The sequence below is a fragment of the Pithys albifrons genome, chromosome 4 (assembly GCF_047495875.1).
Source record: "Pithys albifrons albifrons isolate INPA30051 chromosome 4, PitAlb_v1, whole genome shotgun sequence".
In the NCBI taxonomy this organism is placed as follows: domain Eukaryota; kingdom Metazoa; phylum Chordata; class Aves; order Passeriformes; family Thamnophilidae; genus Pithys; species Pithys albifrons.
Window position 1 is genome coordinate 16848384 of NC_092461.1, and position 20887 is coordinate 16869270.

The window sequence follows — 20887 nt, forward strand, 5'->3', positions numbered from 1 at the left end:
AAAGACAAAAACCTAAGATAAGTAATTACCCAGCAAACAGTTACAACCAACTCAGTGTTAGAAAGAATAGGTATCTACCCAGTACAACCTAAACCTATGCTGCAGCCAACCACCACTTCCAAACCTTCAAGGAGTCTGGCAAACATGAAAATGAAATTAAATAAAAAATAGATATTGTAATACCATTCAGTTCTCAAATACTTGACAAGCTGGGTTTTAAAAAGGTACAGACTGGACTTTCCATAGTTAAGATAAACACAAATGCTAATCTTGGCTTTCTAAATACATTGTTTATTTATAGTTAAACATTAACATCTGAACAGAAATCTGCAATCACGCAGGGATAATCTTTCAGTGATGCTTCTGTTTAAACTGAAGTCCACAGTAGCCACATGTTCCAGTCTTTGTATCTTTGTCCTGCAAAAATATAAAAATACAACAGCTGCCACTTCACTTCATAATGCTTCAAGAAATGACATTTTTTCTCTTATTTATTTGTGCTATCTTAAAACTGACCACTATAGCTGAAGCACAGAGTTTAACCTTATTTGAAACACTAGAGGCAAAAATGACAGTCTGAGGGTCATGCTTTATTTCTGTATCCTAAGCAGCTTCCCTTCTGCCAGACTTTCAACTACCAGCGCTAATTTCAACAACATAAAGTCAAGCCAAGTGGCATCTCTTCAACAATAAAGGACTCTCTTACCAAACTGCACATCTTAAGCCAGTTCAGTCATATCTGTTCCAATGTTCTGAAAAGATCACTTAATACCAAGGACAGAACTTAAGTAACAGGTCATCATCTTGATTCCACTAAGGTCATATGACAATATCCTCAATATTTTTACTCTCTAGAACAAGAATAGACTGGAAGGTATCACTACAGTCAATAGGAGAACAACACAACAATTATTTGCCATTGATTCTCTGCCTATGACTGAAACATTAGACCTTCAGAACTACCAAGATTCCCAAAGACTGAAAGAGGGATTTGGTTGTTTGGTTTTCTCTCTTTCCCCCTTAAAATTCCAAGATTCAAAATAAACTGCATATTCCTAAGAATACCACAAATGCACTGTCAGTCTAACATGGTGGCATTTAAATAATTAGAGTCTCAAAACACAGCAAGATATTTTTTTGCTCATAGGGCACTTGTTTTTTATTATTTCACCTAATTTCTTTTAAAAAATTTTTTCCTATTAAACAAATAAAAATTTCAAAAAGAAATTTCTGTAACTTCAAATAGGAGCCCTCTAATTCTTCTGATTTTATATGAGGCAACAAATAAAATTAGCACTCAAGTGGTTACTCCTTTTACTTTGTTAAACTAACATGACAAAAAGTAGACAGTTTTACAATTTACAGGCAAAACATGCTATAGGCAGAATAATGATATTACCAAATTTATGTATACTTTAGGATGTCCCAAAGCTCCACCACCACCATCACATGATATCACTCTGCTTTCAACTTCACTCACAGGCTGCTCTGCTATCAAATCAATCGCAAAATTCTTGTTCACCTGTAAGAAAAAGAGGGAAACTTTAAGATACCTTCCCCACTCAGACAAAAAGCAATTGCTATTTGCTGCCTCCCCAAGCAGTTCCACTACAGCCACTTTGAGAAGTTCCTCGATAGGCTTCCTCCCACCTCCTCCACCAACTCTGTGCCATAAGCCAGATCAATGAACTACACATCAAACTCTGCAAAATTCCCTTCCCCTGACAGACAGGCCACATCAGCACTTGAGTCTGTGTAACCCAAGCAGGTTCAGCAGAGAGGTGAGAAGGAACAAGCAGACGAGAACAGAAGATATTTAACCAACACTGCCTCTGTATTCTGCTTTAGTGACTTCATGATAAAATTGCAAAAGAATCAATGCTGATAAGCTCAAAAATAATAGTGAGACAAGTAAGGTTAGGCATGAGATAAAACAACTGGGTAATTTACAGTCTCTAACCAAGCACCTTATTCTATCACTCCACAGGAATCTCCTGAATGGTGTGTATAAAAACAGCCAGAAAGACAAATAGTTCATCATTAGAAAAAAGAAAAGCCTTTGAGTGTCAGTACGTCACTCTGTAAATCCATCATATACACTTCCTGAATATGCACATCACTGACAAGTAGAGCTTTTTCCTAGAGCACACCTGCGTGGCCTGGCAAACACACCCATCCCTGGACAGGCTGGCAACACAGCAGCTTTTTTCTCAACAGTCTCAGAGACTCCAAGTCAGCACTTAGCAGACAACTTACCACCACAGCTCAGGTAAAAATACTCAAGGAGTGGCCAGCCTTTTCAAAGGCAATGTTATACACACATGAATATCAAATAATGTGTAAGCCCAAAGAAGGCACCATCTACTGCTCTGTGTATAAGGCTCGTAAACATGCCAGTATTAGAATGAAGATGAGATTCTTGGGAAAAAGAGCTATGCATCCATTATATAAATCCTCAAGAACTACAATGGTATTCTTAAACAGTTCTGCACACAACAGCAGAGTATCTTTCACCAAGTCTCCAGTTAAGTCTCCCCAAAACCAGAACTTTTGGTACAGAAGCGGAAGAGTCAGTTTTGCCAACAACAAATCTTTTACCAAAAGAAGATGATAGCTTTAAAAAAGTTAACAAAAAATTATGTTTTGGTATTGAAGCAAATTGCAACATCAAGAATCCCACTCTCTGGGGCTTGTGTCCGCAAGTCATAAGTAATTTTTCCAACCTGCAAGGACTTTTACTGCTATTTTTAATAATGCTCAAAATTGTGCATCTTTGATTTCATGCTTAAAGAAGGATGTAGGTAGCACCACAATACACCTTTGCTTCAATATCACAAACAAGTCCATTCTTCCCAATATTTTATAACCGCAAAGGTATTTGTGAGAAGGGAAAGCAAGAACCTCTAATCCACTGCAGAGCTACGATTTGTCTGTGGTTCAGCCTACTAAACAAGAGACAGTCTAAGAATTCACAGAGAAAACACGTCACAAAAAAACCCCTCAGAAGTGGTTTCAGGTACATCAAGCACCTTCAACTAAAGCACAGCAGTACTTTGCAGGAAGGGTCTGTTTCCCTCAGCACATCCAGAGTGCCTTGCTCAATGCTTAATTCAGTGGGCAATTATTTTCCAGGCCACAGTGCCAGTTTGACAGTTCCACTGCTGAATCTTTCTACTTACTTGCCTGTGCCAGTACAAGATCTGGGAGACCAACGAGATAAAACTAAACCTGGATTTGACCCAAGTCCAAATATCTCAAGGAAAGGCAGAAGAGAGTATTTAAAACAGACCAACACTGAGGTGCGTTCTCCTCACCAGCCCAGCAGAAAGGGTGGAGCTGAGTGGGAATGGCAGTGTTGAATTGGATCCAGTGCCACCTTAGGCATTATGGAAGGCAGGATGACCGACCTGGACTGCAGCAGGTGCAGTTTAGCAGTTGCCACGCTCAGATTTCTCAAAGCTACTTCTTTTAGATCCTTGACAGATAGCACTAATCCCCCAGTTCTGCACATCCAGCACAGAGAACAATTATATCAGCTAAAACACGTGGATTTCATTAAAAATTAGGCTGGCAGAACTGAGGGGACAACAACCATGTACTCAATGCTGTGCCCCTGGGCCTGGCCACCTGAAGCACCAACGTGCGGGCCCAAACACCCTCCCTGGGAGTGTCCAGAGGCCCTGTCCCCACACAAGAAAGCTGCCCTGGCTGGACTGGGCCAGTCACAAGCTGGGCGCAACCATGTGGCCCACACTGAAGGCAAGGAGAAGAAGCCTCAAGAAGGGTACAATCACCAGCATTACAGGTGAGCTTTTCTTCAGAAACAAGACAATGTTCAGATTACAGACACGCTGGCTGCCAAACCCTAACACCAGCAGCTGAAACACACTGTGGGATAATGGCAAACCCCTACAGAGAGAGCCCATTAATAAGCACTGATGAGGATCATTTGAAGTATTTAATGTGTGAATTTTGTCCCAATTTCACAATTAAAACTTAGCATTAAACCGTGTTCAGCAGACTTAAAGTTTGAGTTTTACTGGAGAAGCAAGAACTGGATTGAACCGAACACCTTGGGTGTTCCCACACCACATAAAGTCTGAAATCACCTGATGGCAAAGGCACATTAGAGGGACCACTCCCTGTGGAGAATAAGGCTCAAGGAGCCCTTCCTACAAACTTACAGAAGTAGTATAGAAATAGGCAGTACACTTGGAAGAGACCTCCTCTGCCAACTATCCTCCCAGAAGTAAGGTAATTCAGCATTTTAAGTGACATTTTCATTTAATTATTTCATATGTAGAATCGCACAGCATGAGTTAAATTGGATCCATTATACAATGAGGGAAACTCAATATGAAAACTTGGAAATTGGTATAATTAGTTCAGGTTAATTTGAGAAGAGAATAATTACATGGAATTACATTAAAAATCTACCACACCTTATATGTAACGCTTCCACTACACATAAACATTTATAGCATTAATACTGAAACACTAATCAGAGGCTCAGGCATTGAGAAATAGAATTTAGCTGAAACAATCGCTGTTTCTCTCCCAAAGGTCAGCAGATCCCTCATGGAGCTGTGCTGCTTGATCATTAGAGAAAACTTAGTGCTAATGGATTACCAACAGAGTGGGTAGGTGACACTGTAAGCAGCAGCAGCAAGCCCACAAGATACCTCAGAATAGTATACCTGGATGATGGTGCAGGTAGTACCAGACTGCGTTTGAGGCTTCGTTATTTCATAATACTCTATGTTTTACTTTTATTTGTTACATCAGTCATTCAGCAAACGCTTTTCAGGCTCTCCAAACGAGGGGGACTCATTAAAAACTAAGCTTGGGTAAAGATCAAAATTTTAACTATGCAGAAGCAAATTAAGTTTCAAAATACCTATGTAACACAGATACATAAACAGATGCATAATTCAGAAAAAATCCCCACAAAGTATCTCCTCTTCTCTAACAAACAGTAGAATACGTTACCTCCTTTTGTCGTCCAACAAATCTAACTCTTCTATAATCCTTCTCTTCATACACCTAGAATGTAAAACAAACTTTATCTTATTTAAATAGCAACAACTATAAACAAAAAACACAAAAGCTCGTAAAATAGGCTGAACTTGGTTTAAGTTCATCATGGTACAAGTATGTCCTATACAGAAAAAGTAGTTTCCATTTCTCTCACACAAGAAAGTAAATTCCACCTTATAAAGTACAAAAGAAAAGAAACTGGGGGTGTGGGGGGTGGCATGAAAGCCAGTAAACAGAAGACTTAACTCTAGTAGAGGTGAACATAGATTTATTGCACATAATGCGTTTCCTTGATCTCCCACTGACATGTAGAAGGTGAACCAAACTAGGAAATTCAAGTTTTGTATTTGTTTATGTTCTGTTAAGTAACCCCAGTGAGGGCCTTTCCATGTTACCTGCACCAGTCAGTCCCCTCTCGCGTCTCCCCACGAGCCTCCCTCTCTCGCACACTCAGCTCTCCATTAGGGAAGGGATAAAATTGAGTTACACGGCACTGACACAAGGGCTGCTCCCACCTCTGAGCTCCTGGGCTGAGACCAGCGTGAACGCTCCTTAATTCCTGACCTGCTGGCTTTTCCTGAAACCGCGCGTACCCCTGCGTGCCTATCATCGCTAATTCCCACAGCGCCTTCCAAATGCAGAACCACGGAATGACACAGAACCGATTAGGTCGGGACAGACCTCTGAGACCATCGAGTCCGAGCTGTGACCCAACACCACCGTGTTAACCAGACCACGGCACCGAGGACCACGGCCGGTCCTCCCTTAAACACCCCCAGGGACGGTGACTCCACCACCTCCTCGGCAGCCCGTTCCAATGTGTAAGGAATTCCTCCCCATGTCCATCCAAACCTCCCCTTTACATCACAGCAGACCAGCGCAAAGCTGACAGCCCCGGCGCGATATCCGCGCGGGCGGCGCAGGGGCAGCAGCCCCGAGCCCGGCGCACTCACCTGCCCCGTGTGCGTCACCAGCTCGCCGGTCTCGGAGGCTCGCACGCCGTAGAGCCGAGCGGCAGCCGCGCCGGGCCGAGCCAGCAGCGACCGGGCCCGGGACAGCAGCGGGCGGAAGGTCGCGCCGGGCGCCGCCATCTTCCCCCGGCCACGTGACTGCCGGGTGGGGCCGCGCGCGCTTCCGGCGGCGGGGGGAACGCGTGACGGTGGTGAGAGCGGCGGGACGGGACGGGACGGCCCAGCCCAGGTGGGTGTGGGGCCTCCACAGGGGGCGGCGGGGAGAGGAGGACGAGCGGGTGTCTCACGGGCGCTGTCCCCGCAGGGCGCCGACCATGCTGTCGCTCCTGGCCAGGGCCGCCGCCGCGGCCCCGCTGCGCTCGCTGTGCCGCTCGGCCCTGTGCCCGGCGGCCCCTCCACCGCGCTGGGCGCCCCGCGGGCTCCTGGCCGTGCCGCCGCCGCCCGGGCCGCCGCCGGTGGCGGGGCTGAAGACGAAGACGGTGCTGAGGCGGCGCTGCAAGGATTGCTACATCGTGCGGCGGCGCGGGCGGCTCTACGTGTGCTGCAAGACCAACCCGCGGCACAAGCAGCGCCAGGGGTAGGACCGGGGCCGGGCCCGCCCGGCGGGGACAGCACCGCCGCGGTGTTCGCCCCCCGGCCTGGGAGAGCTGCTCCCACGGCCTGGGACAGATGCCAGTGGGGCACACGGGCCGCCAGCGATTCGTAGAGCGAGTTAAGTCCTGGACCATCCTTTGCGTAACTTCAGCCCGCGGATGCTGGAGACTGAAATGGGAAGCCGCAGCTCTCAGGACCTCTTGTCATCTTAGTCATGAAGTCTTACTTTAAATCGCCTCGCTGTTAAATTAGTAAGGGTCAAACTGAATCGTCGGAATCTCAGATGCATTTCTTTTCAATTAAAGCAAAATGAAAATAAACTCCATTGATATTCATTCTTACAATATACAGTGTTTCCTTTTCTTAAAAAGAAACCCTGAGATGTTTATATAGTGAAACCGAATGAACGCTAAGGTGGGTTCTTAAGTAGCGAATAATATGAAATATGTTACATGGAAAGATAATGTTTGGTTTATAGGTGAGGCTGAAATTTCTTCAAACTGTTGAGTTCCAGCAGACATAATGCTTCAGTAATGCGAGATAACCCTTGCTGCTTATCAGTGGGTTTTGAAGGGAGATGGTGGTATTATAATCAGAATAAAGTAATAAACACTTTTAAAAGTTTCAGTGTCTTAAGTCATTTAATGATATATTGACCATTCACAGTGTAGTTCAGGAGTGTTCACAGCCTCATTTGCCTCAAAGAAGTCCTCTCATGGTTTCTGCTGTACCTGCTATTCTGCAGTTTTCCAAACCTTAACCCTAACAAAAAGGCAATACCTAGGAATTGTTGCTTTTTGCGTGAATATTGTAAACCATTTGGTGTAGGTGCTGCAGCAAAGAAGACAAAAATAGCAATTTCAGATTCCATCTCATTTGCAGAAGCTTTAGGCTCACTTGCATAAATCAGTGAGGCTTTAGAATTCTTTTTGTCTTGTGTCCCTTGAAGCAACTCTCTCCGACTGGAGGCTGGAGAGAATCACTGAGAGCAGTAGTGCCTCAGAGGTCACATAACCAAGCATAATGTTGAATGCAAACTGATGGATTGGTATCCATAAATTAATTAGAAAACTGAAATTGCTACAATCACTGAAGGTTTTCCTCCCGCTTCGGAATACGGCTATGCTTGAGGCAGGAGTGTTCAATCTACCTGTGAACTCTTAAGTTGTTTGCAAAAGGTACCAAACTAAACTTTTGGAACTATCAAGCTACTGCTACAAGTTTGCTGGAGTACTGTGAGAGAGCGTCCGCAACTTAGAATTCTCAGGTTAAATTGGTTGAACGCTGTGTTTGAAGTTACTGTAACATTGGATAGGATGTGGATAGGATGATGACTTGAACACTTTTTCTGCCTACTTGTAATTCCACAACTTTACAATTGCAGTAACTTTTATAATTACATCTTTTTCTCCTAGATGCTTGGTAGACAGTGAGAAGCTAAGCCCAGAAAGCTGTGGCTAAGCATCCCAGAGGCAATAGTTATTGCTTGGTTTTCTGTATGTTGGGTGAGTTGTCTTTTCAGTCCTCTATCTGCTTACAGGAAATGTGGGTTTGGTGAGAGAAGGAGCAGGTTAGTTAACATACACATCCATCTTAGGGAGTCATCAAACAAGTTCATGTCAGTGAAGGGAGAGAGAAACAACTAAATCCATCTCACCAAAGAGAGACAGGCTGATCCAAAATGTTAAGGCCTTCTCAAAGTCAGAAACTTGAAGTAGTGGAAAACTTGCTGTACTTCAACAGGTTTGATTGAAATTCTGACATGTGAAAAAGAATTTCCACTTTCTGAATTCCCATAGCTTGTGCATGAGAATAAAATGTAAGCAGAGAAATTTAGTGGAAAAATTTTACACCTTTAACACACTTTTCCAGTTAAGCAGGCTTAGCAACTGGAGATTCTAAAAGCTCTGATTCTCAATGTTAATGGTACACATTTTTAGGTGCGTGCTGTGTGTTTTGTTACAGCAGAAGAAAACGTCTGTGTGCTGTGAACCCTTGCAATACCTTGTGAGTTTATGTATTAGTACCTGTAAGGTAAACAGTGTCAGGAAAACCCAGTGATTTCCAGGCCTATCTACTTTTCTGGAGGATGGAAAGAACTGTGCAAGGGCTGAGCTGTGGATTTGTCATTAGATGAAGTGAGGGACTGCAGGTTGGTAGGGGTTTTTTTAGGAAAAATAATTGTCAGCTGGTCTTACTGCCTTCCAAAAAGTCCATCCAGCCCTTTGGTTCTGCCAGAAGAAGGCAGCTCACTGATACGAGACAAATTGTGCTGGCGAGTCGCTGGGGAGGTGTTCCAACCAGGGCTCGCTTGCCAAAAGCAGCATCAGATGGTGAAGAGAGACCTGCAAATACGAGTTGCCAGGACAAGGAGCAGCAGTTGTTCTCTGGCCAGACTTTCTAAATTCATGTGGGACTCTGGGACAGATTGACTCTGCCATGCTGGTCTCAAACAGAGTCTACACTCAGTAACAGGGAGTGAAAATTGGGGTTAGGATTACTGTACGGCAGAGGGAAGGAACAAATTACTATATTTTCATCTCCTGCTTTAGTCTAAAACAAAGTTTTATACGGTGCTGACTCAAGAGCAACAACTTACAAGGAAGAAAATTTCTTTCCCAATTAGAACCCTAGAATGTAGTGGTACTGGTCTGAAACTTGTGAATTTATTAGAATTCAGGTGTATATTGCAGCTATAAATAATACGTGTTGTCATCTGAACGGTCTGTGATACCTGGGGTGGAGTATTTAAAAGAGTGGAGCATTCACAGCCATCACTGAAACAGCATATTTGGGCAGAGGATTCTATAGGATTGGAAACTACAAAGCTCTCAATTTTAATTGTACTCTGCTGTTGACTTGCTGTATAATCTTGAAAAAGTAATTTTGCCTTTGTCTCAATTTTTCCAAATGTTAGGCAAGAGTACTGAATCTCACACCTGTAAGTACCATTTTTTAGTCTACGTCTACAAGCTGTTAAAGTGTTCTAAAAATCAGATTCTATAGCTTTCTGTCGTTTGGATGATATGAAGAAGGTGACCAGAGCTCATGGTGATGCATGTTTATTTTAGGTTTGTTTGCAACAACTGCAAAATGAGCAGCTGAAATAATGTCAGCCAGTAGCCTAGTGGCTGGTAGCTAAGGGTTCATTACAGACTTCTGAATGTTGTTCTACTTAAACAGCTGTTTACAAACGCTGGGATGAGCAACAACTACTTAAGCTACACAGGCCAAAACTTTAGTCCTGGAGTACTAAACGTACCAATCTATATTAGTTCCATAATTGTATGCATTTTCTTTTTTATTTCTCTCACCTGAAGATGAAAAGGAGGGGAAAAATAAGGGGAGTGCAATTAGAATGTAAAATGGTTTAAGGGGGGAAATAGGATCCAATAACACAGGAAGAATCCTTTCACTGAAAACTGAAACAAGACTAAGGCTCCAGTTACGTTTTCAGCATTTGGATTCCTGGTGGGTTTGTGTCTAGGTTATGCTTTCCAGAAATTCTTCATTCTTTAAATCCCCACAGTGGAGTGAGAACATGACAACTTATGTCTCCCGTGACTGTCTTCATTGTGCAATTATGAAAATCATTTGCAGTGTGAGAAACTGAACTTGCTTGACTCCTCAGAACTCTTCTAGGGAATGTGACTGTCAGATTCCTGATACCCAACAGGTACAGATGTATTTAGGTCAACTGAAGGAGAAATCTTAGAGCTCATGTATGTTAATAACTGTTAGACTTTGTCTATGATTGAGTGTATGGGAATTATAGTATTGGACAAAAGCTCTCCAGTGAAGACAAGTGAGAGAGAAGTCTTTAGGAACTGTAGTACTGGGAAGCTGTGTCTGCTCAGATCAAGGCAGTACACACTCAGGTTAGCTGACTGACAGGTGACCCTTGCAGAATCTGTAATTTTTAGCAATATTCCAGAGAAATTGCTAATGCTTTTGCCAAATATTAATTGGAAACTTTAATTATAGAGGTGAAATAAGTGACTCTTCTTCGATATCCATCAGTCTATGACTAGGCAAAGGAGAATTAAAAGTTGGAAGTATTATTTTGCAAGAAAAATAAAGTATAAATGCTCTTAAACAAGGAAAAAGCAAGAAGCAGGGCTGCTTTCTCCTCTTGTTTAGCAGTGCAAACAGACACAGAGCATGCTATTGCAGGCACTGCTCAGAATATCTTCTCTTCAACACCAAAGTCTTTCTGTGGTTTCAGCGAGCTCCATGCACCTGACACTACAGAGGTTTCATTGCCAAAGCTAGTTTACATTTATTGGCAGTATCACTGTATTCTAAAGTTCTAAATCAGCAAGGGTTGTCACACTTTGAAACACACTGCTGAAAACTTTCAAATTACTCTTAAAATGCAAGTTTAGGATACAGTAATCCCATTCAGTTTAATAAAACTGATTATACATTTAAATACTTGTATTTCTTATATTGCAGCTTATCAAATTATTGATCTGGAGCTTGAAATCTGTACTGATTCCTTAAATTGGGTGGGGCGATGAACATATTAGTCCCAGAGGCTGAGAAGGAGCTGGATTCTTTCCAACCACCTGAGACAGTTTAACTCACCACACCTGTGAGGGGTCATGCCCTCACCTGTACAGTCTCCTCTGCTCTCCAGGACTGAATTTGTCTTCTTGTAGGAATAGCTGAACTGCCCATGAAGCTGTTCTTGAACTGTCACACTTTACAGCCCAGTTTATGTAGGTAAGTGGTGGTGTTTTACTTCTATACCTGTGGGAGATAAATTGCAGCAGTTTTGTTATTGCTCCGTATCCCACTTGTATTGGAGGCAGCAATCTTTATAAGAGCTTCATCACAGTGAAGACATTGAACCTGATCTAAAAATGATGAAAGTTGGTACTGAGAGAATATTGGCACCCAGGATGAAGCTGTCATTTGCTGGAGTTATCCACCTGCCTCCAGAAATGAAAAATTCGCCATTTCACCTAGAAGTTTGTGCATCAGACTTTGAAATCTGTTGTCTGTAAATGTGAATATAGTGTTGAAAATGAGCAGTATTTTTCAAGAGCCACCAGTTCTTATGCGCCACATTGTGTAAAAAGGAATAAAAAGTGAACTTTGTGAAGTTATTTGATCTAAAAATAGATTGAACCAGTTTAGTGGTTAATAGCAAGCAAAAGATCAGGCAGGGATTAATGTAATCCTCTGTTGTACATGGTTGAAGACTGGTAACGAACAGTTCCTAAATGAGGAAAAGACTGGGAGTAAGCAATCTTAGAGTCTTTACAGTTTAAAAAGGAACTCATGACTACAAAGGAAATAACCTAGAAGGCTATTTATAAATGCTGGGATATCTAAAATAGATCACTTTCATAGGAACTTCATGCTTTAGATTAGAACTATTGCATGTAGATTGTGTGCCAAGTACTTTTGCTTTGACTGTTCATCTAGCTATTAAATAACAAGTCAGTTTTATATTGTCTGGGCATTTGTTCTGATCACCAGTTGCATAGTCACAAAAAAGGAACTTATTTGATGCATTTAAGTGAATGACAATACAGTGAATATTAAGTGGTAACCTGAGGCTTGATCTGTAGGTTGAAGAATTCTATTCTACCAGAGGTAATGACATGAAACCTAAAACAGGGCTGCAGCCAGAGACCATGCTGTGGATAAATGGGCAGCCACAAAATTATGATTGTTTCAGAATAGTGTCACTCCACTGTTAAAAAGGTGTTTTTAATTTGCAGTTACTGAATTTTGTTGAGCCTTTCATTAGGTATTTTTTCCTTCAGAAGATATAGTTGTTAAATTCGAGTTGCTCTTTTAGTCTTTTGCTAAGCTGATCAGATGAATCACCTTTATCTTTCTCAGTATAAAATGTTTTTTCAAACCTTTGGATATTTCTGTTTTCTGTACCTTTCTGCCATTTCTTTGGAAAATGTGGACACAGGAACTATAGAGAAAATCAACCTTAGTGATGCTGAACACTGAGATTAAAATGCTCCTGAATTTTTTACTGACTAATCTGCTTCCTTCATTTGAAGATCACACTATTGCTATGGCTTTATGTAGAGTTTATTTACTGTCAGTTTTTTATGACCAGTAACGGCTTTACATTACTTGATACTTCGCAACCCTCTCTTCTGCAGGTGTAGCTGCAATGTCTAATTGCTAGATGTATGACTTTGCATTCAAATGTATCCAAACAAAACTGTTTTCATTAGGGTCAGTGTATTGAGCAGCATAAAATTTTCCCCATTGCTTCATTATCATTATTACTACTTTTCTGATTTTTATTATGTTTTATTAGTATTATATTAATATATTTAATATATTATTGTATTGTTATATTAGTAGTAGTGTTTATTACCCTGAATTTTGTGTTTGATCTGTATCACTCTTGAATCACTACTAAGTAAAGCAGAGTATGTATCACTTGTCCTAATACCCCTGAAACCACAGTGAAAGACATTCAGATTTCATGGTGTTCCCATTTGCAGTTATATTTTGACATGCTGCTCAAGCTGTTGTGAATCCATATATATATATTAGGATGGGTTTTTTAGAGTTTTGAAACATAAGGCATCTCATGAATCAGTTCAAATCACTGATTTTGCTCCTGCATCTTGTTCCCTTGATTTTTTTGCCCTGCATGCACGACAGTCCCCAGGATGCTTTCTTCAGGCAAAGCCCAGACCCAGAAACAGTTCAGTGGCCACACTAGAGTAACTAGTCATAGTCTCATACACAGTACAGCTGGTTCCTCTAGCCCATCCCATGTCACCAGAACTACTCCAGCTGGCCTTGATGTCTCACATTGCTTCATACCATGGCCTTCTGCACACAGCATATGTCCTCAACATTATCCAACAAAACCACAAACATGGAAAGCCAAAAATCACCCATTTCATTGTCTTGGGCACCTAGAAAATAATGCTGTTTCTTAAGGAACTTAAGAATTATAATGTGCAATGTTCAAAGAATGGTCAGGAGGAAAAATAGGCAAGGAAAGATGAAAATATTTTTATGGAAGATAATTTCTGGTGAATTTTGGGGGCATCTGTTGATACTGCTTGAAAAAGTAAAGAGAGAGACTTAGTGCATCTCCCATTAAGGCTCACAGGGAGAGGTGACGTAGTTGGGCACTAAGAATGAATCAGACAATGCCAGTGTGTGGTGTGAGCAGCAGGACAGAGAGCTGTGGTGGTAGGGCTTTGGGAGGGGCCAAGGTAGAGTTCATTTGTGTTAATGCCTCTTCCTAATCCAACTCCAACTCTACATTTAGTCACAACTTGTTTATGCTTAGGTGAACGTTATCTTTCCTGTTAAACACCACTTCTGTTCCCGGGAATTTACCCACTTGATATTTATTTCTAGGTAGCTATCATGTTCTTCCTTTATCTTTGTTTTCCTAAGCTAAACAAGCTCTTTTAGTCTTTTCTCATGAAGAAGGCTTTCTGCTCCTCTCATGATCCTGATAACACTTTTGTGTAACTTTTGAATTTGTGAGATAAGATTTGTAAATAGAGGTAATATATTTTATGAGATCACTCACTATATGAAAGCTTTTCAGTGTACAAGTCATTCTCATATATGCCCAAAGCTTGCTAACTTTTTTTCTAGCTGTCTGAATTGTCTTAGATATTGCCTCTGCCTACAAGCATTCCCTCGCATACATTCGTAGACTTCTTGGCTACACCATACACCTTTTGAGTTAATCTTTCCTGAAATATTTTACATAATTCTGTCCTCCCAAATATTTTTTGTTTTGCTGATGTGACAGATGAATATCAACCTTGTGTTTCTTGGAAGCATATCTCACCCTACATATTTTAGGATTGCCTTTGAACAACTCATTTGGCATCTGAGTGACTTCAAGGAGTAAGATGCCATGAATACATTCTCCTCAGAGCACACCCTGTCAAAGGCCTTCCCTCGGAAGAGGGAATAAGGTGGGAGCTGGGATGTGTAAAACCTGTCCAGTGATTCATGCTTGTGCAAAACAGCTGATCTAAGGGGTTGGAGAGTCCCTCAAGGACACACAAGCTGCATTTGTAATACTGTTTTGAGTGAAGAGGATTTCCTTTCCAAAAGTCTTATTCTCAGCTCCAAATAATAGATGATCCTGCCAAAATTAAATAAAAATTAGATGTCTTATAAAGATGAATGGTGTGCTTTGTAGGAAACCAAGTGTATTCCTCTTAAACAGCCTATTCTTAGTGATTTCATAAGAAATTTTGTGCAGTTTGTATATGTGAAGGTTTGACTGGACTCACCAATCTTCCTCTTTTTTTTAATAAACCAGCATAAAGTAGAATTTATTTACATAATGCAATGATCCATGAAGGTTACCATAACATCAAGGGACCATATTAACCGCTTGAATGGAATTCATTAGAAATTAACTACCACTTAAATTAATTTTCCCACATTCACAAGGCTGTAATGGTGGAAAAAGGAACCGTCCATCAGCATGTACTGACAGGAGAGCTGTCACTGCTTTTATTTATAGGTGAATACATTAACCCATGAAACAGCCTTTTCAGACGAAATCTTGAGCTTCTATACAAATAAGCTGCTTCAGAAGACTTTTAATAAGTATCCCAGCCTCAGTTAAACAGGAACACATACTGCTTAATGCTTTTGCCACTGGCTATATGTATTGTAGCCTTTTCATAAGAACAGTAGAAAAATTTACTCCTAAGAAATTCAGACTTCACACTGTATGTATTGTATTTTTGATGGATAATCTTACTGGTTAGAGCTAGTTATAGTGATAGTGCATTACCAGTATTGGTGAAACTATACAAACAAAAGATTGTCCACTGGTTCTTCTTTTATAGTTTATTGCATTGTTTGAATTTTTTAGCTCTTTTACAAATGGATATATGTGCAGGTCTTCAAACTGTTTTATAAAAGTGAATGAGACTTTTACCTGTCTGTGATCTAGATATATTTTGGGCAAACTTAGTGTAGTACATCATGGTAATCATTTGAATAAGCTGTGGGGGGAAGGAGCCTTGTGGCACCTGTTAGATCACCATAGTTGTCACAAACAATACAGCACTAGAGTTGGGTGTCTTTTCTTTATGTAAGCCCCATAGCTGAACAGATCTCAGGACAATCTCCTGTACAGTTTAATCCAAATAATTTTGTCATGTATAATTTTAGCTCAGAGCTAAAAGCTAGTCCTTACCAATTAACAATTTTTATTTTAACAAAGCTAGTTTGATAAGAAGGGATTGTTAGCTTTTAAGAATCACCCCCCTATGTGTGACCACTGATATTAAAATAACTAAATAAAGTAAGTTTTACATAATTTTCTGTTGGATGTTCCCTTACATAATAAGCAATGGTGACATGACAACATCAAATGAGCCTGTGTGTCAGCAGTGTTGCTCACTGAAATGTTACAGCCTCATTGCTGTCCTGAAAGAAAATATGGAAGTTACCATGAACCTCACAGTGTTGTGAACACTTTCTCTTAAGGACCTTCAGGGTTACTATACTGATGTCAAAGGAAGCTTCACCACACAGCTTCTTATATGGGGAATTTGGAGGGCAAGTGGCCTCCTCAGGTATTTCTGTGAATTTGTTGCCATGTTCAGACACTTGACAGGCACAGCAAATATACGAGTTTTTTCTGGGTTACCTTCAAATCCCTCAAAGGGAACTAGAGGCTGTCCTGTTAGTTCAGTGATAAAATTGCATGCTCTTATCTTTTATGTTGTACCCTCTGAACAGATTCTTTTCAACAGCTTCTCAGAGGTATAGAGAAGCTATAAATATAAACTCAGCAACTAAAAAAAAAATATTTTGCAAGCTTAGCCCTCCAATAGTATATGTAGTTTTCCACTGAAATAATTATTTAAATATGATTATATTGTTCTGTTAAACTATGCTGACTTAAAATCTCAGTGTCGGTACTACCTAAAAAGACTATGGTTGCAGTTAGGTCAGTCTAACCCTGATGTCACACGTCTTAACAAAAAATTTCTTCATGTTTACTTTTCTCCTTTTTTTTTTTTTCCAATAGTTTAACTACCTAAACTGAAAATCTGTAAGTACTTCTACCAATAGCTTGGGATTCCATTTGTTTAGAATATAGTTAAGTGATTCTCAGATGTTCCCATGACAGCCTAAGGAGAGCTGGTAGCTGGGAGCAGACTAGCCACTCTCCTTCAAAAGTAGCAACTGTCACCAGTAAAAATGATGATTTATTTATTACTTAATGGATTTAGAGCATTTAAAATCCTTAAAACCACTATTTTGTCTAATTCTTCCACATTTTATGTGGCACTGCCTTTGAGTTTGTCACATTTGTATACAGTAATGTACACACATAAGAGATAATGGGAATGAGTCAGACAGACTAGAAAATCATGCCATTTTACTTAGTTCTCATCAGGGACTACAGTTAGTTTGGTTAATTGATACAATATTGACTAAGTAATGACTCTCACTTCTGTCAACATTTTTTACATTTGTTAAATTCCCCTGCCTGATTCTGCTTTTCTACTTTATTTCCTTTTAAAATTTAAACATCTTAAAAAAGGCTCTTCTCAATTAATGCATTTCATGATTGAGGAACACTGAAATTAACTTTTAGCCAATTAAATTTTTACGAGTATTTGCTATTGTCGACAGTAGTAAAAACTTCTGTTTCAGCAACATCAATAATTCATTTAGAAGCACATGCCTGAAATAGTTCCCCACATGCAAACGAGTTGTTATTCTCCTACAGCTTCCCTCACAGTCATCCTGGTGACTCCCTTGGCACCAGTACGCCATTATTTTGTTGGCAGCATTTTGATTTCTGCATGGTTATGATTAACCTGTACAATGTGTTCCTCTTAATGCAAAGCTGTTTTCTTATCCTTCAATTCTACAAACTGGAAAAAGCATATAGCCGGAGGCCACACAGAATAATACCAGTGTCAAGCTTTAAAAAACATATTTGTTTTGTGTCCTCTAAGGACAAATGATAGACATGTAAAAATGTTTTCTCTGTTTCTCTTTCATGGAATACTTACTTTAGAATTAACTTTTGTCCTAGAAAACATAATTTGAAGCATCTGCTATATATTATTTCTGAGAATTTCTGCTATTAAAGAGGGAAATAGTACATTGTGTATGACATGTGTGATTACAAGTTTATAGAAACTCTTAATGTTTCTCTTGTTGTTATGGTTTCCCTTAAGAAAGCTTATCGCTAGAAACAGAAGAGAATCCTTCCTTCAAAATAGGTAAGTATATACTACTATCAAGTAGCACAGTGTAATGAATGTAATTTCTAATTGCTTTATAATACTTTAAATCCCTACACTTCTGAAGCCCTCATTGTTCTTCATGAAATCCAGTCATGTATCCGCTTTGAGGTAGGTCAGAGAAGAAAAGGTCTTTTTATTATACATTCTAAGTTCTGATGGTTCTTCATAAGCGCATTCCATCTTTAATTTTGGCCTCTTTGAGATACAATCATCCTAGTGTCCTTTTATTCATAAAGACTTTCTTTTACACACTTTCTCTGTCTTACCTATTTGTTAATTCTGTTTCTCTGTGATATGAAGCATACTTCATTTCATGCTTCATTGTCCAAGTTTTAGTTTCAGCTCCAGTGTTTTAAATGTTCCCACCCTTTTGCTCCATATTTTATAGCTGGCAGTACAGAAGCGTTAAAAGCCTTTCTCAAGCAAAGAGAAAGATGAGTGTTCTTAATGTGGAATTCTCTTCCTTCAGAAACTTGATTGACCCCAAATCTTATGACTCCACAGTCACGAAAAATAAAACTCATTCAAGGCAAAAAGTATCTCAGTAGCACTTCTCTGAAGTTAAAATAGTAAAAAATTTCTCTTTTCTCCATTTCCTACCCCTTCCCCTTGAAATAAAGACAAAACCTGTGCATTAAAATGGAAAAAAGTAACATTAGCTGTATGATTTCTGCTTAAGTCTACATATTGTTGGGTATTTTATGTACCATTGTTTGTGATTAAAGAAAATGTTTTACTTCATTATGGTGAAGACTACTTTTTGTTTAAAATCCTTAATTTCCTATCTCAGTTGTCATTGTGAACTTGATCACAGAAAAAGATATCCAGGATTGAGTAATTCCTGATAAAAGTAGGGCAAGTTGGAAAGATCTCTGTGAGAGATAGTGTCAAAAGCCTTGCTGAAGTCAAGGCAGACAATATCCACTCCCCTCATCCACCCAGGTAGTTGTTTCATTGAAGAAGGCAATTAGGTTGGTGAAGGATGATTTACCTTTAGAGAATCCATGCTGACTACTCCTAATCACCTTCTTGTCATCCATGTGGATAGAGATTGCCTCTGGAATGAGATCCTCCATAATCTTCCTAGGAACTGAGGTGAAGTGGACTGGCTGGCAGTTCCCTAGGTCCTCCTTCTTGCCTTTTTGAAGACTGGGGTGACATTTGGTTTCTTCCAGTCCTCAGGCACCTCTTCTGATCTCCATGACCTTTCAAAGATGACAGAAAGTGGCCTCTCTATGGTGTCTGTCAGCTCCTTGGATGCAGCACTCATGGTGTCTGTCAGCACTCATGGATGCATCCCATCAGGGCCCATGGACTTGGGGATGTCAAGTTTGCCTGGGTGTTCTCTAACTGAATCTTTACTGATCAAGGGAAAGTCTTGTTTACAAGATTTCTTTACCCTGGTCTTCTGGGTCAGACATTCCTAATGGTTGGTTTTGTCAGTGAAGACTGATGCCAACAAGGTGTTCAGTAACTCTGCCTTCTCTGTGTCTTCTGTTATCAGGGTTCTCCCTCCATTTAGCAACAGGCCCACATTATCCTTTGTTTTCCTTTTGTTACAGATGTATTTGAAGAAGCCCTTCTTGTTGTCCTTAACATCCCTGGCCAGATTCCAGGTGGACCTTGGCCTTCCTTGTCTCATTCTACTTATTCTGACAACCTCTCTGTATTCATTCCAAGTGCTTCCATCTCCTGTGTGTATCCTGCTTATGCTTGAGTAAGCCTTTGACTGATTTCTTGCTCATCACGATGAGTTGTCCTTGAGCCCGGAGGAAGTGATCCTTGAATATTAACCAAGTTTCTTGGACCCCACTTTCCTGCAGGGCCTGTTCCCATGGGATTCTTCCAAGAAGATTCCTGAGGAGACTAGAAATAGCATCCTGGTTACAATCTTACTTGCTTCCCTGTTTCCTCCTCACCTGACATTGAACTCCACAATCTCATGGTCACTACAACCAAGGCTGCCCCCAGTCTTCACATCTCCAACAAGACCTTCCCTGTTTATTAGTATGAAGCTGAACAGCACAACATTCCTTGTGACATCCTCCACTTCCTGTGACAGGAAGTTGTGAACACCCTGTGGTAGGTGTAAAAGAAATGCTAATTATAGCAGAGCCCTTGTAGACTGAGGAGATACTCATAAAATAGTCATGAATCAGCCTGTTCATCACTTTTTTTGTTCAAAGGCTAGATGGCCAGATGACAAATGATCCTGATAAGTCAATTAGAGAAGATCTTGGAAGCAGCACAGATCATTAAAATAGTGGTGATCATAGAAAATACAAATTTCACCGGAATGGATCACATTCCCCAAACTGTGTCCATACTCTGGGAACTTGACTGCTCTATGCTTTTAAAAGTCATGCTGAGAAGTCACATGTGGCATCTGATCAGCTCCTGAAGGTTGGTCTTCAACTGCAGGGTGACCACAACCCACCTTCTTGGGAGGAGGAATGAGCACTCTCCTGAGGACTTGGTCAGGATATGAGCTGCCTTGGACTGGAGAGCCATGATCAGTACCCAGGTTTCACTAGTGAGCACCCAAGAATGGAACTCCAAGGATTTGGCTCAAGAGGAAAGTAGTCTCTTGAGGTAGTCCTGCTCACACTGAGTCAGTGGGGAACCAAGAGCCAGCTGGGACAGTCCTTTAAAGCTTCCCCTTCACAGGACCCCAGCGGGGGAACAATAGCAATGGCTTGGCCACCTTGACCTGGTGGATCTCACCACAGACCATCATGTGTGGCAAAGGGCACAGCTGTAGCCACAGCTGTTGTGTGGGATAATTTTTCTCCAAAATGGAGGGGAACTGGGCCCTGGTTTGTAATTTCCTTCATTTGCCTGGAAGATGAAGTCTCTGCTTTTGTTATCCAGAGGTCTGGAAGCAGTCAGTAACAGCATGCAGGGCAAAGTGCTGGTGTTAATAGGGCTTTCCTTCTTGTTTTTGAGAGCCAATAACTCCTCTGTGCTGGTCCCAGCCAAGGAGCTGCTGAGAGGAACAGCATGGCATCCCTCTGCACTGTCTATGGTGGC

General features: G+C 40.8%; 2 protein-coding genes and 1 long non-coding RNA gene across 4 annotated transcripts; 2 read left to right on the forward strand and 1 right to left on the reverse strand.

Moving 5' to 3' along the window:
* Nucleotides 1–270: 270 nt before the first annotated feature.
* NDUFS6 (NADH:ubiquinone oxidoreductase subunit S6) lies at nt 271–6522 on the reverse strand. The gene is made up of 4 exons (XM_071552995.1): nt 5991–6522; nt 4990–5043; nt 1400–1522; nt 271–417 (listed from the first exon to the last, which is right to left on the reverse strand). Exons 1-4 carry the CDS (start codon nt 6126–6128, stop codon nt 352–354), a joined length of 381 nt encoding a protein of 126 aa, XP_071409096.1. The 5' UTR covers nt 6129–6522; the 3' UTR covers nt 271–351.
* Nucleotides 6023–6948, forward strand: MRPL36 (mitochondrial ribosomal protein L36). Of its 2 annotated transcripts, none has more exons than XM_071552998.1 (2): nt 6023–6199; nt 6313–6948. In XM_071552998.1, exon 2 carries the CDS (start codon nt 6323–6325, stop codon nt 6587–6589), a length of 267 nt encoding a protein of 88 aa, XP_071409099.1. In that variant the 5' UTR covers nt 6023–6199; nt 6313–6322; the 3' UTR covers nt 6590–6948. The 2 variants fall into 2 exon arrangements, with proteins under 2 accessions (XP_071409099.1, XP_071409098.1); XM_071552997.1 differs by having other exon boundaries at nt 6139–6237.
* A 4365-nt stretch (nt 6949–11313) lies between these two features.
* Nucleotides 11314–19722, forward strand: LOC139670853 (uncharacterized). Its single transcript, XR_011697588.1, has 3 exons — nt 11314–11327; nt 17789–17833; nt 19681–19722. It is a non-coding gene; the product is annotated as an uncharacterized lncRNA (long non-coding RNA).
* Nucleotides 19723–20887: the final 1165 nt, after the last annotated feature.